This window comes from Copadichromis virginalis, linkage group LG23, assembly GCF_057382275.1.
Source record: "Copadichromis virginalis isolate Kocher_CV1m ecotype Utaka linkage group LG23, C_Virginalis_male_GT1.1, whole genome shotgun sequence".
NCBI classification, from domain to species: Eukaryota; Metazoa; Chordata; class Actinopteri; order Cichliformes; family Cichlidae; genus Copadichromis; species Copadichromis virginalis.
The window spans coordinates 12,059,835-12,074,684 of NC_140639.1; the positions used below are offsets into that span (position 1 = coordinate 12,059,835).

Genomic DNA, 14,850 nt, shown 5'->3' on the forward strand with positions numbered 1-14,850 from the left:
ACAGGGACAACATGCAAACTCCACAGTCAGCACATGTTAAAATAAAGCAAAAAAAAAAAAAAGAAAAAAAAATTCAACTAATAATATTCAGCTTTTGTTTGTATTGTTATATTGACCAGTGGAGTCCAATTTAAGGAACATACAATAACAACACAATAAAAATACATTCAGATGGACTGCGATATGAACCTCTCCAACTTGTTTTATATTAATCAACACAGATGTTCTGCATGCCTTTTTTCTTTCATCTCCTCCTCTTTTACTTTCATTAAAGCTGAAACCCCTGTTTGCCACGAGGAACGGCCTAAATCACGCGCAGAAACAGCACGGCGGGTGATTTTAAATTTAGATCACCTTTATCTATTCCCGTGTTCAAGGGTCAGCCTTGTGTTTCCCTCGCCCTCGGCTTAGATAAGGGTACTCTGGGCCATAATGATATTTACCTGCTTAATTTCAGTGTGTGGGAGGGTTAAGGACGCATGCTCCAAGGATGTATTAGGCGACCAGCGGTCTCTTCATATGCTAAAGAGCAAGCGCTTGGTTCATCTGGCAGAAGGACGCATTCAGCGCTGCAGGACTCAGGGCTCATAAATACGTGTTCAGCGAGGAAGTGAATAGGAGCAGGCAAACTGAGAGTGACTGACATTTAAGCGATAGAGGAATCCATTAACCTTAACCTCACGGGTGATGTGGAATATCCTCAGTGAATCTTAAAGGTGATCTTCCTCTGTGCTCAGCTCTAGACTTTGAACTTTTTGCGAAACAAACCACTTCTGCTTTGTGTCTGGTTGTATTAACCAATCATGTCTGAGTTTTAGTTGCATGCAGGTATACAGACAAGCTGTCTCGAAACCTTGTGACGGTGTGATAAGCTTTTAAATTTTTTTTCAGTATTCAATGTGTGCAATGACAAGCAGACAGAAGAGGAAGTGTTTACCAGACGTGTGGTGGGTATACCAGAAGACCTGAAAAAATGTCCCAAAGGGTTCTGAAATTTGGTTAACCAGAACCAGGTGCTTCAATACTAAATCGATATTTGAAAGTGACACCAGAGTAGTGACAAAATCTGGTACAATTTAATTAGTTTTCAGTGTTTTACACGGGAGGAAAACTTTTATTTTTACATGCAAATTTAAATAAATACATAACATATTTTCTTGGCATTGTTACCACACAGTCAAATATATAGTGATGTTTCTAATGGCGGGAGATGAAGTGTTTCTTTATGACCTCGTAGAAGCGGGGTTTACGGCTCTCATCTGGTTGCCTTGGTGGTGGAGACGATGAAACTGTGGTGGAGGAGGCAGAAGAAGCCTGTAGTGCTCTCTTAGACTGTGAGTCAGCCAAGTGTTTGGATAGTCTCTTCTCCGGCCCTGACAGGTGGGAGGACTTGCCTTTAATGTCTTCTGTGCTTTTCCCGGGAGCTCTGCTGAGCCAGTATGAATTCTTGTCATTTTTATTTAAGCGGTGCGGGCCTGCTTGGCAGAGAAGTGCCTCCTCGCTTGCCATCTGGGGGCTCTGACTTAAGGTGACGAAGCCGTAGGGGGTGGTGATTTTGGTCAAGTGCGGCAGGGAGAGAGCGGCTTTGCTTGCGGGGTCAAGGCAATGCTGGGTCTCACTGTAGGAGCAAGGAGAGTGCAGCTCCCTCTGAAGGAGAGATCTCCTCTTGGTTAAAGGGTCTGAAACACACCGCTCAGCTTTGCGCTCTGACAGAACTAAAGCAAAGCTGGAGAATGATGCAGATGACGAGACCGTGGCGCAGGCCGAAGAAACTGAGGATTCTGGCGTCATCTCTGAGCCCCCTTCTCTCTCTTTGTTACTTTCCTTGTCCAGTGATCTGAAGCCAGTCTGCACAGACAGACTTGGAATGGTGAACTGTGGGATGCTGTCAGGAGTCAGGATATTCGGAAAAATGTTCTCATGGGAATCGAAGGACTTTGCGGTGCCGGTAGCCCACGAAAGCGCCTGGATCCCTGCACTGCTGTGCCTACGTCCTGTGGGGAAATCATCTGAAGCTTTGCTTCCACTGCAGATAGCTCCAATGGTGAACGTTCTGGTGACGGGATTCTTATTCATGTTTAAATCTCTTTAACCCTCTCTGCACACAGGCTCGGAGCGTCTGTAGATTTTGAAATAGGAGTGGGGAGAGGCACCTTTTATGCTTTTCCACATCCCTTTGTCCTCCAGCAAATGCATCAAAGGGTGCGTAAATGTGACGAAGACAGGTAGCGGAAACAGTTTCCAATTAGGGAAACTGTCAAGTATGGAAGCTTAATGATGGGCCTCTTTTTTAAACCTCTTTGTGTGCCAAGGAGCACGCAGGACAGATGTTGTATTCTGGTAACTACATGAAGGGTTTAGATTTTGAAAAGAAACTTGTTTAACATTTTAAGATTCGCACATTTTTTTATTTGCAGTGGCACAGGTGCTATTGCATATTTTATTAGTGACTAATAAAACAGTGAAGAGTACCCATCGCTCCCTTATAAATTAGATTTTGTAAAATTGCAGCTTTTGCAAAAAGGATGTTTAAAAACAAACAGCTAAGCTGCAAATATGTATGAATTCTACAAAGTAAATATTTATCTGTGATATTTAAAAAGTTCTAGTAAACTGTTCTGTTGATTAATAAACTGTAAAACCCACCCAGTATATAAGTGGGGCTGATTTTAGCTGATACATCGGTATCTACAATTATAATGGCCGTTAAATGAAAATTAAAAATTAAAAAAGGGAAACACAAACACTTGTATTTTATGATTGTTGATGTTGGAATGTTTGTCCACCAGAGGGCGCTCTGCAACGTCCCTGTCGGTAAAACAGCACACACAGGTCACCCAGCTGATCTGATCAGAGGTGGGCAGAAAGCAAGCTTCTGTGACAATAAAACATTTTCTTAGGAAATAACTTTATATTACAAATGTTAGCCTTCTCCTTCTTTCAGCTGCTCTATTTAGGACTCACCACAGTGCTTCATCTGCCTCCATCACACCCGACCTTTGACATCCAACCTTTTGCACTGTCCCTACATTTAGAGTCCCCAATCTTACATCCACTCTTCCACCAACAGTAGCACAGTTCCCTGCAGTCTGGAGGCAGTCTTTGTTAACGGGGCCAGTATGGTTTATTCCCATCTTTCAAGAACCCGGCCTTCACCCCCTGACCGCTTTATATCGACAGAGATATAAATGAATAATACATTTTAAAAAATAAATAAAATAATACATTTCAACTTTCTAACTAAACTGGGGTTGAAGTAAATTTTAGCGTTGGTCTTAGACTTAGTAATGTAAAAATAACAAGAAGTTGGCCCCCCGAAATTCAAGTTATGTAGCAGAAATTTTGAGATTACAACCCAAAACTTTGACTTACAGATCGCATGTTTAAGCGCTGATAGAAAACATATATATTTTTCAGTTGCAGAGACACGTGTATATTTCACGGCTGCATTTTAAGTTTTCTATAACCCGTTTGTGATCCCTCCCAGCCCAAACCGTTTTGCCCGCCTTTTTTGGCCTGATGGAGGTTAATTGGCGATTTGCTCATTGGCTCGCGCTGATTGCAGCAGGTGCATTTGTCTGCATTGATTGGCTGCAGCGTTGACGCTTCAGGGTACATTTCATGCTCTAACTCCTTCACAAGCTGTGGTTTCTCAGTTCGTCCTCGGTCTATCGCAGCCCTCCAGCTTCAGGTTTTAGCCCGCAGAAGAATGAGTCTTGAGGGCGTCAGCGAAGTTGTGGAGCTGGGGCAGGATCAGGTCCGGGTCCAGACTAACAATACTGAGGTAAAGGAGAGGGGGACTTCTCGCTTCTGCTAGCTGCTCGGGTCCTCTCGCACTAGCAGGAAGGTTGTTTGTGTTTTGTTTTTTCACCGGTCGTGTCTACTTATCTGCAGGACAGAGTTGTGAGGAGAGACGGGGTGCTTCCCTCCCTGCTGCGCGGCCTCTTCTGGCCCTTTGGCATCGTTGTACGTAGCTGACAAAGTTACACCCCTCTCTCCAGCTTTAGCTAAAGTAACATTGCTCTGATTTGCAGGTGCGTGCATACCGCGGCTTTTGGTGGGTGCTGGGCTTACGGCAGACAAAGGAAAACGTCCTCGTTAACCCCACGGTTTCCAGCCCTGGGCGCCAGAGCCTCACAGGCCGCAAGCGCCTAAGCCGGGTCACCCGCCTGCTGCTGTACGTCCTGCCCCGCTGGATGCAGAGTGCCCTCGGCTATCCGGTGTCCAGCAGAATCGGACTGTCCCTGTCCCCAGGTAGGTGCATGTTGTTTATTTTGTCGAATAATATGAACAGGACACGGACTGATCCCACTGTCACACTGTTCAGACACGGCTGATACTTAAAATAAGTCAGTGGAGACAATTAGATGACAGTTTGTGACATTAGTAGAGAAAAGAATTTGAAAATGGGGCCAAATGTACTTGTACTGGCTCTACGTTTTACCTTTGACTCTTCAACTGTTAATGTGAATAACTGCTGGCTTGCAGCTTTGCCTACAGAATATTTCAGTTTTTAGAGTTACTGAGGGACTCTGTTTAGAATCATGAAACAAACGGTTTGAGCAATTCAGCAGTAAAACAATGTTTATCTGAACCTCTTGTTAAAAAGCTGATTGACTAAGCAGCCTTATGTGTAATTAAAAAGTTGTCTGGCCTTCTGCAGCCGCTTACTGAACAAAACTTAAGAATTTCAGACACTCGTGGCAAGTTCAGTTTACTTTCACTAGGTATTCATTCTTTGATCCTGAAGTTTATAAGTGTTATATTGTTTGTGCTTAAGTAGTGTTTGGATGTGCCATACAGTATATGGAACTTATGATTGTACTGTTGTCCCCTCTGAGCAGGACACTCTTGTACATGATTTAATTAAAGTGTTTTTCTCCTGCTTGAAGGTTTAAATATAAATTAACTTTTAAAGTTTTCTCTGAAATTGAGTGAACACTGCATCATGAAAGGTCATGCTTTGTGAACAGAAATCAGAGTGTCTCCTGCAAAGCCCTGTGGAAAGGGCAGTAAGAGAAAACAGGATGACGTAGATGACGAGGAGGACGATGATGTGGAGGAGCAGCAGACTTGGGTGGAGGCGCTCTCTCAGGAGCTTGCTGCTGACGATGATGGACCTGAGGTTGACCCTGACTATGAGGTTGGTATTGTGCGGGGGGGGGGGAGACAAGGAAGCAAACTCTGCTGTGTATTTTTCTCCCCCATTAGTTTTATGCAGAGCTGTAAATTTAAAGTTGTAAAACTCACTCCAGAGACCACACGCTTGGTTTCTTTAGCCTGTGGCTTTAATTTTAGTTACAGACATGAAGAGCATCTTAAAACATGGCCGCTTCCTTTCTTTTACAGCCCAGCTCTGTAGAGACGGAGAGTGAAGAATACCGCTCGCACAATGACACAGAAAGTGACCTTGAGGTTTCGGAGAAGGATGTCGTCATTGACGACGTGAACACGGTGAGCTGAGTGGCGGCACGGTTCTGTAAACGAATTGTTGAACGGCTGAATCGGCTCAGCTTTCTTGTCTCTACAGGGAGTTGATGTGCCCACTCCTGAAGTCTCCTGCCCTGCTGTTTAGCGTGTCATATTGAGTGTCTTTGTTGCAGGTTGTTCTTGTATGTTTATATTTCATAATTCAATAAAACTTTATCCCTTTGCGACCCCCTCTGTTTAACATCTACATGCTCCCACTGGCACAGATTATAAAGAACAACAAAATAAACTATCACAGCTATGCAGATCACACACAAATATATATCACAATGTCACCAGGAGACAGAGGCCCTGTACAGGCTCTTGGTAAATGCACTGAGGAAATTAATGACTGGTTGTGCCACAATTTTCTCCAACTAAACAAAAACAAAACTGAAGTAATAGTCTTTGGCGCCAAAGAAAAACGATTGCAGGTCACCAGAGAACTTCAATCTATACATCTAAAAACCACAAACCAGGCGAGAAATTTGGGTGTAGTGATGGATGCAGACCTAAACTTAGAAAAACACATTAAGACAATAACAAAGTCAGCTTACTATCACCTCAAGAATATATCAAGGATAAAAGATCTGATGTCTCAACAGGACCTGGAAAAACTAGTCCATGCATTCATTTTTAGTAGGCTTGATTACTGTAACAGCATCTTTACAGGTCTACCTAAAAAATCAGTCAGACAACTACAGCTCATTGAGAACTCTGCTGCTCGAGTCCTCACTAAGACCAAAAAAGTGGACCACATCAGTCCAGCTCTGAGGTCCTTACACTGGCTGCCTGTCTGTCAGAGGATAGACTTTAAAGTTCTGATGCTGGCCTATAAAGCTCTGAATGGTTTAGGACCAAAATACATCAGTGACCTCCTGACCCAGTATGAACCTTCCAGATCCCTCAGGTCATCTGGATCCGGTCTTTTATCAGTTCCCAGAGTCAGAACCAGACACGGAGAAGCTGCATTCAGCTTTTATGCTCCTTATATCTGGAACAAACTCCCAGAAAGCCTCAGATCAGCTGAAACACTCAGTTTATTTAAATCCAGGTTGAAGACTCACCTGTTCTCAGCTGCATTTGAATAAAGCACCAAATCCACACTTTTAAGCTTAAATTTCAAAACTTACACTAACTACTGATCTTATCTATTTCTGATTTTATCTGTTTTGATTTTATATACTGTTTTGTTTGTTTGTTAAGTGGGTTTAGAGCTCTGGGTAGCTCCCCAGCTGGGTCTAGACTGGGTCTAGAGAGTATTTTAAATTCAGGGAATTTAAAATAGAAAGTAGCTCGTCCACAGAAGGACTGGTAGCTCCCCTTACGATAAGGGTTCAGATCGCGCGAACAGGTTTGAAATGTGTGTGTTTAGTTAGTTAGTTAGTTAGTTTGTTTTAATCAATTTTAAATCATGCTTTTTATTTGTTTTTGTTTCTAATGTCTCTGTAAAGCACTTTGAATCACCTTGTTGTTGAATTGTGCTATACAAATAAATTTGCCTTGCCTTGCCTTTGCCTTGGCCTGCTTGTGTGTTACCACCAGATGGCAGTAGTGCTACATAAAACTAGAGTTGGGAGCATAAGGGGAACTGGATTTCAGCTTGGACATGTTACTGTTCATGTACGGCACAACATGAACACAAACCTTGCAAGTTTGCAAATGTTCTGCACTAAACTTGAAGAATATTAGTAGGGTAGGTTTTCTGCAGCTGGTAGCTTGCACTTAAAAGATGCTCACACTGGTCTTCAAATCTTGCAGCCTCATGTTGATGTCGTATCTGTAAACATCTAAGGCACTTCAGTTGTGCAGGTGTATTTTAAAATATTTCTCCTTTACAAGATCAGTACTAAACATTGCAAGCAATAATGGGCAAGCTGAAGGTTGAAGGCTCTGGACTCATTGTGCTAGAGTCTTTTATATAGGACTCACCACGAGTGAGGTTCTGATCAGCCTCTGAGCTGTCGGCTTAGTTTTTCTTAGTACAAAATGTGTGCAGTCTTACTGTTGATATGCATGTATTTAAAGACAAGGATTTTAGCTTAGGTTTCAAAAATTCATGTCTGACATGCACATCAAAGGTGTGACACTTTCAAACCGTGACGGCAGATGAACCAGGACTATTTTTGACTTAAAGCAGGTGACTTTCAGCTGTTTGACTCGAGTTCATCCAAGCAGAAAAGTGCTGTTACCACAGCGCTCACATCTGACTGTGCTGCCGGTGAGGGGGACGGCTGCTGTCATGTGGCTCTCATAAGAGGCTGACGAGTGTCATTTTCTGCTGCCCACAGAGCCGAACCTCTATCCGTGTCCACGCACGGTCCCTCTGTTTACTGCTGAGTGTGAGGTGTACTTACAGAAGCTGATGGCAGGCTGCTGTGAAGAGCCCTGCAAACCTCTTGAAAAATGACTGAACCGGTACTTGTTCAACAATCTGCTCCCACGCGGATGAGCTGCCGCTGTACTGATTTTGCATTGTCAGTAATGGGGGAGCGGATCAGCTCGCTAATGGTTTCATTTATTTTTGGGTTTTATCCAGTTTTCATTCCCTGGATGGATGCGAACGAGGCTGGAGGAAGGAGCACTCTTCAAAGTAACACTGTGTTGAACTGTTATTGTGCTGTAATTTGAAATGGGGAACTCCGCCTGTTTTCTTCATAAAGGTCACTTATTAGTCATATAAAGAATTCACTTTGGAAAACAACTGAATTCTTGCTCTTTCAGTTTCAGTGTCTGCTTTGATGAGGGAAAGTAAAAGCCTGACCTGGAAATTTTAACAGACTCGGAGTGCACCGTAGCACACTGAACCCGTGCTAGAAGTGAGGATGTCCTGGCCCTTTCTGCTCTGATTTTTGCCTCCTCAAATGTCTCTTTCTGAAGTTTTTACTGTATGTTTGGCTGTTGAAAATTCAGTTTGCGAAGCTGCCGCCTTCTTTGATCTTTTTTTTTTTTTTTTTTTTTTTTTTTGGAGCTCATTGAGGTCTAATGATTATTAGAGAGGGCAGGTATTCTTCACTTTAAATTTATCATTTGCAAGTTAAAAAATAAACAGCAGTAAACATTTAAGTGCTTTCTCCCCTCTTGCAGTGACCTGTGCTACAGTTAAATTACTTGGAGGGAGGTGCCACATCCAGGGTAGATCAGTTATTTGCTTGTTGGTGCCAAAAAATCCAGCTGCCTTCAATTAATTCCTAAAAACACACGAGGTTGTTTTGGCAGTAAAGTTTGTGACTTCCTTTTTTCCTTCCCTCAGAGGTGTTTTTCACCCTGTGATGCTGGGGTGCAAAAGCAGCTTCGCTGAAGTTTCACATACTGATGTGAATTAAACGCTTAGTGTGTGTGTGTGTGTGTGTGCGCGCGTTTTCAGGAAGGGCAGCAGCAGTGAGAGCTGGCTACAGAACAGGAACTTATGGTCTCTTGGGGCTCTCATGGCTGTCTGAACGTTTGAAGGGTAGACCGCTCAGCGGAGGCAGCACTAGAGAGCATCGACCTCTATCTCTGCTGTTTGTAGCCAGCTGGAGACCTGCTTTTAAAGCACAAGCTCTGCCTTTGCCTTTCAAGTGCAAGGTAAAAATCATGAAGTCTGGAAGGGACAAAAAAAAAAAAAAATGCATTTGCATATTCAAACCTGCTGTGGAACAAAGACTTTTTGGCTCATGCAGAGAATATAGTGGGGCTTTTGTTCTGTAACGGGTGGTTGCATGCAGTATGATTTGTAGAGAAGATCAGTTCAGATGCAGGGTGGCTGTGTTGCAGGCGGTAGGTGCTTTCATATTTATTTTTGTTTTTACCGGATTTATGTGAGCAGCACAGATGGTTTGAAAACCTCTCTGAAATGCACAAACCTAGAGGCAGAGCCGTATCTAGGACTTGACGACATTGGCTTATTGTCACCTTGAGTGAATGGCAGCAGGTGCCGGCTGCTCTCCAGGCCTCCAGCCTGACCTGCGGGCTATTATCTGCCACATTACAATGTGACTCTGTAATGTCAGCCAACAAGACTGCTCAAACCAACTCCCTTGTCTCTTACTTTTTCTCTGTAGCGTTCTTTGCTGGCCCTCCGCACCCTCCGCAGCACAGTCATGCAGCGTGATTCACTTTACCTCAAGCCTAATGACCGGCTGTCCCCGTAGATTTCAGGAGCATCCATCATCTTCAGAGCAGCAGAGCAAGAAAAGAGGCATGAAAAATGAAGCAGACAGACAGAGCCTTTAGTTAGTCATACACTTTGATGCCCGGGACTGTGAGGGTTCTCAAAAAGTTTCAAAGTAAGAGGAAAGAGCAGATTTTGTAAAAGCGGCGTTGATCTGCTGCTGATGGATGAGCGAAGGGCCGACTTTTGCTCCCGCCTTGGGGAGCTGTCGCTCAAAATCAAGTCGGCTTTCTGGAACAAAACAATCCAGTAAGGATAATGTGACATGGCAGCATTTTTCATTTCCTTAATGCTGTTTTATCCCCCTCACATAATTTTACATCATAATCTGGTGCCCTGAACCGTCAGAGGCCAGCTTATCCTCAAAGTCCACCGGAGTCACCGGGTAGCTTCACCACATCTTATCATCTGGATCATAGTATTTTAGGTCTCCCCGTGCCTCTCGAACAGTCCGGCTGGAGTTGAAGCCTCTGCTTCTATCTGTGTTGCGATAGTCCTTGTCTGTCTTGAGGTCGGTTACACCTCTGAGTCACACCAGCAAATTGTGTCGGGCCTTCGAAGTGTGTGATGCCAGCCCCCGCTGATGGCAGTGAGCAAATCCATTTACACATTTAGGATGCTATTCTGAGCACAGAGACCAACAAGACACGTGACCACTGGTGGATTCGTGGTATGTGTGCAGAGGGGGCTCAGTTTGACAGCTTGTAGATCTTAATTCACGATCGGGATCTGCAGTGCAGACGACTTCCTGCTCTGAGTGGTTTGACCTTTGACTCTTTTATTTAATTTGTTTGCACCAGCTGCAGGAGTTGTGGCGTTTTCGGCTCGCAAAAAGCTGGATGGAGTTGAAAAGGTCAAACATCAAATTTTATCAGGCAGTTCATACCAAACAAGATGGACGACAGTGATTTGAGCTTTGAAAAGTTTTCAGATCCATTTTTTTTAAATGAATTTAAAAAATTTGTTGCGCTCTCATAGTTTTTTGTAAAACCTCGTGGGTTTTTTTTTTTTTTTTTTTTTTTGGTCTGGATGTGATTTTGCAAGCCAGAGTAACGTTTTGAATATGAAGTATAACCATGAAGAGTTTATACAGCAGATTTCAATTATTCATGGGCACGGTGTCAAACCTGCACTTCGTCAGTGAATGTATTGGATAAACTTTATTAGCAGGTAGATGCAGAATAACAACAATGCAGCATAGATACTGTAGCTCTGTTTTAGTGTTAGACTCGTTACAGACTTAGAGGATATTAGAAGTAACTCTTTTGCTTTTTTTTTTAATGTGTTCTGTCTCTATCGTTGACACTGAGCAGTGCTGTAAGCTGCTCCCGACTGTTGCAAATATAAAACTTTTGGTATTTGTATTGAATATCTTTTAAAATTAATTTGATTGCCTATTTCTACCAAGTCTATTTTTCTTTAGAAAAAGGCCAGTAAGTGACGAAGAAGTATTAAACAGCGCAATGTATTTAAAATATTGTTAAAATAAACTATACGACTGCATTTTGGGCTACTTGAGAATATAAAATTCGTAGCATGTTGTGAGTGGGAGTAAGAAACTCTGTCAAAGTCAAAGCTGAATAGTATAAAATCTTCTTACTCCTAAATGTCAGCATCTCAAACCTGTACTGACAGTAGGCACAGCTCTTGAATAAAGACGCTCTGACACTTTCCACCCACCGTTATCCTGAACGGCAGCAGAGGTCGCGGCTCCACGTTCACACTAAGATTCTAACAGCAGCTTTTAAACCCCGCATTGGTCCCCTCAGCGCCACGAGCAGGGTTATCTTTGTGATTTTAAGAAGAGAGCAGAGCGTAAAGGTACAAACTGGAGTTTCTGGGCTGAAAAACTCTCAAAAGAAAAAAAATTGCTGTGTTCCCAACGTTGAAATCTTTACACCAAATTTATTTCATGTTTGTAAAATCAGGTTTTGTGAGCGTGTGCTTCTTCAGCTCTATCTGAGGGTGAACTCCTTCTATTCACTCCTCTCTGCTGCCAGTCAACTATAACCTCGGCTTCTGGTTTCGAGACAGACACATGGGATTTATATTCTACCAGGTTAGAAAAGGGACAGCTGCTTCCTCTGATGCTGCCAACATTGACTCCACCTGTTCACATATTTTGTACACAGATGATTTTAACAGTTACTTTCGCTTGATTTCTGAATTTGAAACATAGACTGATCATTAATGGTGAGATTACTGCTCAAACAGCTGCTTAAAGCAATATCCATAAATTCATTAAATAATTATTCTGCATTAAATGTTAAGAATAGTAAGTAAAATATTATGTGGTGATACTTTTTTGTTCTGTCTGATTTCACCTCTAGTAATATGTCTTTATATGTGCTTAAAATATGTTTTGGCCATTTTTGCACAGTCTCTTTCTTATAGTTGAGTCATGACCTCTGACCTTAACAAAGCCAGGCGAAGCCTGCAGGTCATCAGATGTTGTTCTGGTTCTTCTGTGACCTCCTGGGTGAATTTTGGTTGGCCGGTCACTCCTGGGAAGGTTCAGCACTGTTCCCAGTTTCTCCATGTGCGGATATCTGATCTCACTGTGGTTCACTGGAGTCCCAGAGCCTCAGGAATGTCTCTGTAATTTTTTCCAGACTGATGGATGTCAGTGACTTTGTTTCTCAGCTGTTTCTTTAAACCTTTTAGCCTGCTTCACTTTGTGAGACAGCTTCTATTTAAGTGATTCAGCAGGTCTGACAGTGATCAGGCCACAGTTTATTAGTGATTTAACAAGGCTTAAAGGTAAGACTTTTTGGAAAATCTTCTGTGGACTGACGAGACAGAAGCTGAACTTTCTGGAAGGTTTGAGTACCGTTGCATCAAACTAACAGCGTTTCATAAAGAGAACATCCCAGCAGCAGGCAGACAGGGTGGTGGTAGTGTGATGGTCTGGGCTGCTCTGCTGCTTCAGGACGACTCGCTGTAACTGAGGGAACCATGAGTTCTGCTCCATATCAGAAAACCCTGAAGGAGGATGTCCGGCCATTACTTCATGTCCTGAAGCTCAAGCACGCTTGGATGATTCAAAAGAAACTTCATCAGTGTGGCTGAATTAAAGCAATTCTGCAAAGAAAAGTGCTGCAATTCCTACACAGTGATGTGAAAGAACGTATCACAAACACTTGATTGCAGTTCTGGCAGCCAAGGACGGCACAGCTGTTACCATGTTTAGTTACCTTTTCACACAGTTAGGTTTGAATTTATTTTAAAAATTAAATTGTTTAAAAAAAATCAGCATTTTGTATTTACTCGAATTATGTTCCTGTAATATTAAAGCCTATTCAACTTGAAACATGAAAGTGTGACAAATGTAGAAAAGATAGGAAATCAGAAGGGGAAAAGCGGTTTTCCTTTCACACTCATACCCCGTCGTACCTGCTGCATGAATAATGAAACCAGACACCTGACGACTCGTTTAAAGAGCATTAAATTCTGCAGGAGGGGAGGGTTACCCCTTTGCCCCATTAGAATGTTGTTTTGTGTCATTGTGTGTCATTTTTTCTTTTGAACTTTACTTTGTTTCACATTTACTCACTAATACGTTTCGTTTTCACTCGCTCGTTACTTTAATGGCAACCTGCCACTTGATTAGGAGCAACCACCAAAACTACAATAGTCACAGAATGAGTTGAAATATGCCCTTTTGCAACATTGCATCGTCACCGTGACCTTTTCACAGGGGGGAATTTAAAGAACATCTTGTGCCCATCTCTCGGATATCAACAACTCCTGGAATAAGAACAGAGCAGCAGAACAAGAAGGAGTCTAGGATGGACATGTGGGTCTTGGTGGCCCGTGGGGTTGATTCTCGTTGTTGTTATACATATACCCTCTTTTTTTTTTTTTTTTTTTTAACACTATAGTAATCTATCTAATGAGAGTGAGATGATAGAAAATGACAGTGTGATAATTACCACCTGAATCTCCACCTCTGTTTTGCACCATTGTTGAGATGTTCTGTAATTTTGTTGTTTTCATTCACTCTCACAGCTCTCACAGCTCATTTTCAGAAGGTGATACGTCTGTGCTGTGCTCACAGCTCGTATCTACTGTTCCCAAGTGGCCATAAATAACAAAAAAACAAGCATCATGTGCTCTGTGTTTGAGTAAATATGCTTACTTGCACTACACCATTGCAGTGGGGAGATCTGGCGTCGGCAGGTGAGGTGAATGACAACAGCAAGTTAAAGATATCAAGTAACACGAGACACAATTGTTTTAGATCCCAGCATACAGAACATAATCTGGCCTTTCAATGCTTCTAAAACAAACGGCTTAATTTAAGAGATACTGCGACACCCTGGGGAGGGACGCACACATACACACCTTAATCCCAGGTGTGGAAACCATTTAAAGCCCTGCTGTCTGATCTGTATGCTTAGTTCTGCTTGACACTGCCATTCTTTTTTAGATGGAAAGGAAAACCAACTGTTTCTTTGATTTGATGTTTTGACTGTGATATTCGTTTCCCGTTTTGAATGCCAGACTTCTACGTGCTCTAGCCTTCATCAGCAGAGTGCTTTCAGGCTGTAAACAGCTTGAGATTCTCCAAAATGCCCCACTTTCCTATTCCCACAGAATACAATCTGTGGCAGCAAAGGGACTAATACGCTCCAATTACCAGCTGTCCAATTAACCCACATTTCTGTGCTTTTTCTTGTTCTTCGGGTGAAAACAGTTTGTGTTGACTCCGTATTGATGATGCTGGTCGCAGAAGTAGGACAGATAAATAAAAGGACGGTTAAAGCTTTTGCTGTCGGAAGCTGAACATCCACCGCAGATGATTTTTGCTGGATCTTAGGAAAAATACTATTCATTATGCAGTTAGATAACCCGATGTATCATGGAGAAATTACACGTCGCTTCTCCTAGATGTCGAGGCAGTTCTGGGATGATGTTCTCTGCGGTTTACTCTCTGCTGTCGTTTTGTTTGTCATTATGTTTTCCCCCGCAGCTCAGCGTAGTCCTGTGCTTTTGAGAATGTGCCAGGCACAGCTGAGTGACAGCGCTGATAACATGCAGAGTGAATGTTAAACTTCCTCTTAGTCACAGTGAGACCTTTCTCTCCCGCTCTCTCACACACAGAGCAAGCCAAATCCTAAACATCCTTGATGTGGCCAGTGGAACAAATAAGATTTGTCGTCTTTTCACACAGAATTGCGCTCCTTGTTCACTGTATGCATTTATTTCCACCCACACGCGGACACGCA

General features: G+C 42.7%; 2 protein-coding genes across 6 annotated transcripts; one reads left to right on the plus strand and one right to left on the minus strand.

Moving 5' to 3' along the window:
• Positions 1 to 72: 72 nt before the first annotated feature.
• LOC146680391 (uncharacterized) lies at positions 73 to 3,501 on the minus strand. Of its 2 annotated transcripts, XM_085449048.1 has the most exons (3): positions 3,373 to 3,501; positions 2,965 to 3,166; positions 73 to 2,808 (listed from the first exon to the last, which is right to left on the minus strand). In XM_085449048.1, exon 3 carries the CDS (start codon positions 2,074 to 2,076, stop codon positions 1,198 to 1,200), a length of 879 nt encoding a protein of 292 aa, XP_085305174.1. In that variant the 5' UTR covers positions 2,077 to 2,808; positions 2,965 to 3,166; positions 3,373 to 3,501; the 3' UTR covers positions 73 to 1,197. The 2 variants fall into 2 exon arrangements, with proteins under 2 accessions (XP_085305174.1, XP_085305173.1); XM_085449047.1 differs by having other exon boundaries at positions 73 to 3,166.
• Positions 3,502 to 3,505: 4 nt separating this feature from the next.
• On the plus strand, positions 3,506 to 5,657 carry org (oogenesis-related gene). 4 transcript variants are annotated; one of them, XM_085449050.1, is made up of 6 exons: positions 3,506 to 3,784; positions 3,895 to 3,966; positions 4,080 to 4,254; positions 4,974 to 5,143; positions 5,350 to 5,454; positions 5,531 to 5,657. In XM_085449050.1, exons 1-6 carry the CDS (start codon positions 3,710 to 3,712, stop codon positions 5,573 to 5,575), a joined length of 642 nt encoding a protein of 213 aa, XP_085305176.1. In that variant the 5' UTR covers positions 3,506 to 3,709; the 3' UTR covers positions 5,576 to 5,657. The 4 variants fall into 4 exon arrangements, with proteins under 4 accessions (XP_085305176.1, XP_085305178.1, XP_085305177.1 ...); XM_085449052.1 differs by having other exon boundaries at positions 3,509 to 3,784; positions 4,035 to 4,254; positions 5,514 to 5,657; XM_085449049.1 differs by having other exon boundaries at positions 3,514 to 3,784; positions 4,035 to 4,254.
• The last annotated feature ends 9,193 nt before the right edge of the window (positions 5,658 to 14,850 follow it).

Bases quoted from the DNA above. Each gene is read 5' to 3' on its own strand.
- LOC146680391 (XM_085449048.1), bottom strand. From the start codon at position 2,076: ATGAATAAGAATCCCGTCACCAGAACGTTCACCATTGGAGCTATCTGC.
- org (XM_085449052.1), top strand. From the start codon at position 3,710: ATGAGTCTTGAGGGCGTCAGCGAAGTTGTGGAGCTGGGGCAGGATCAG. The intron at 4,255-4,973 runs GTAGGTGCATGT...CTTTGTGAACAG, and splicing joins CGGACTGTCCCTGTCCCCAG to AAATCAGAGTGTCTCCTGCA. The intron at 5,455-5,513 runs GTGAGCTGAGTG...GAATCGGCTCAG, and splicing joins TCATTGACGACGTGAACACG to CTTTCTTGTCTCTACAGGGA.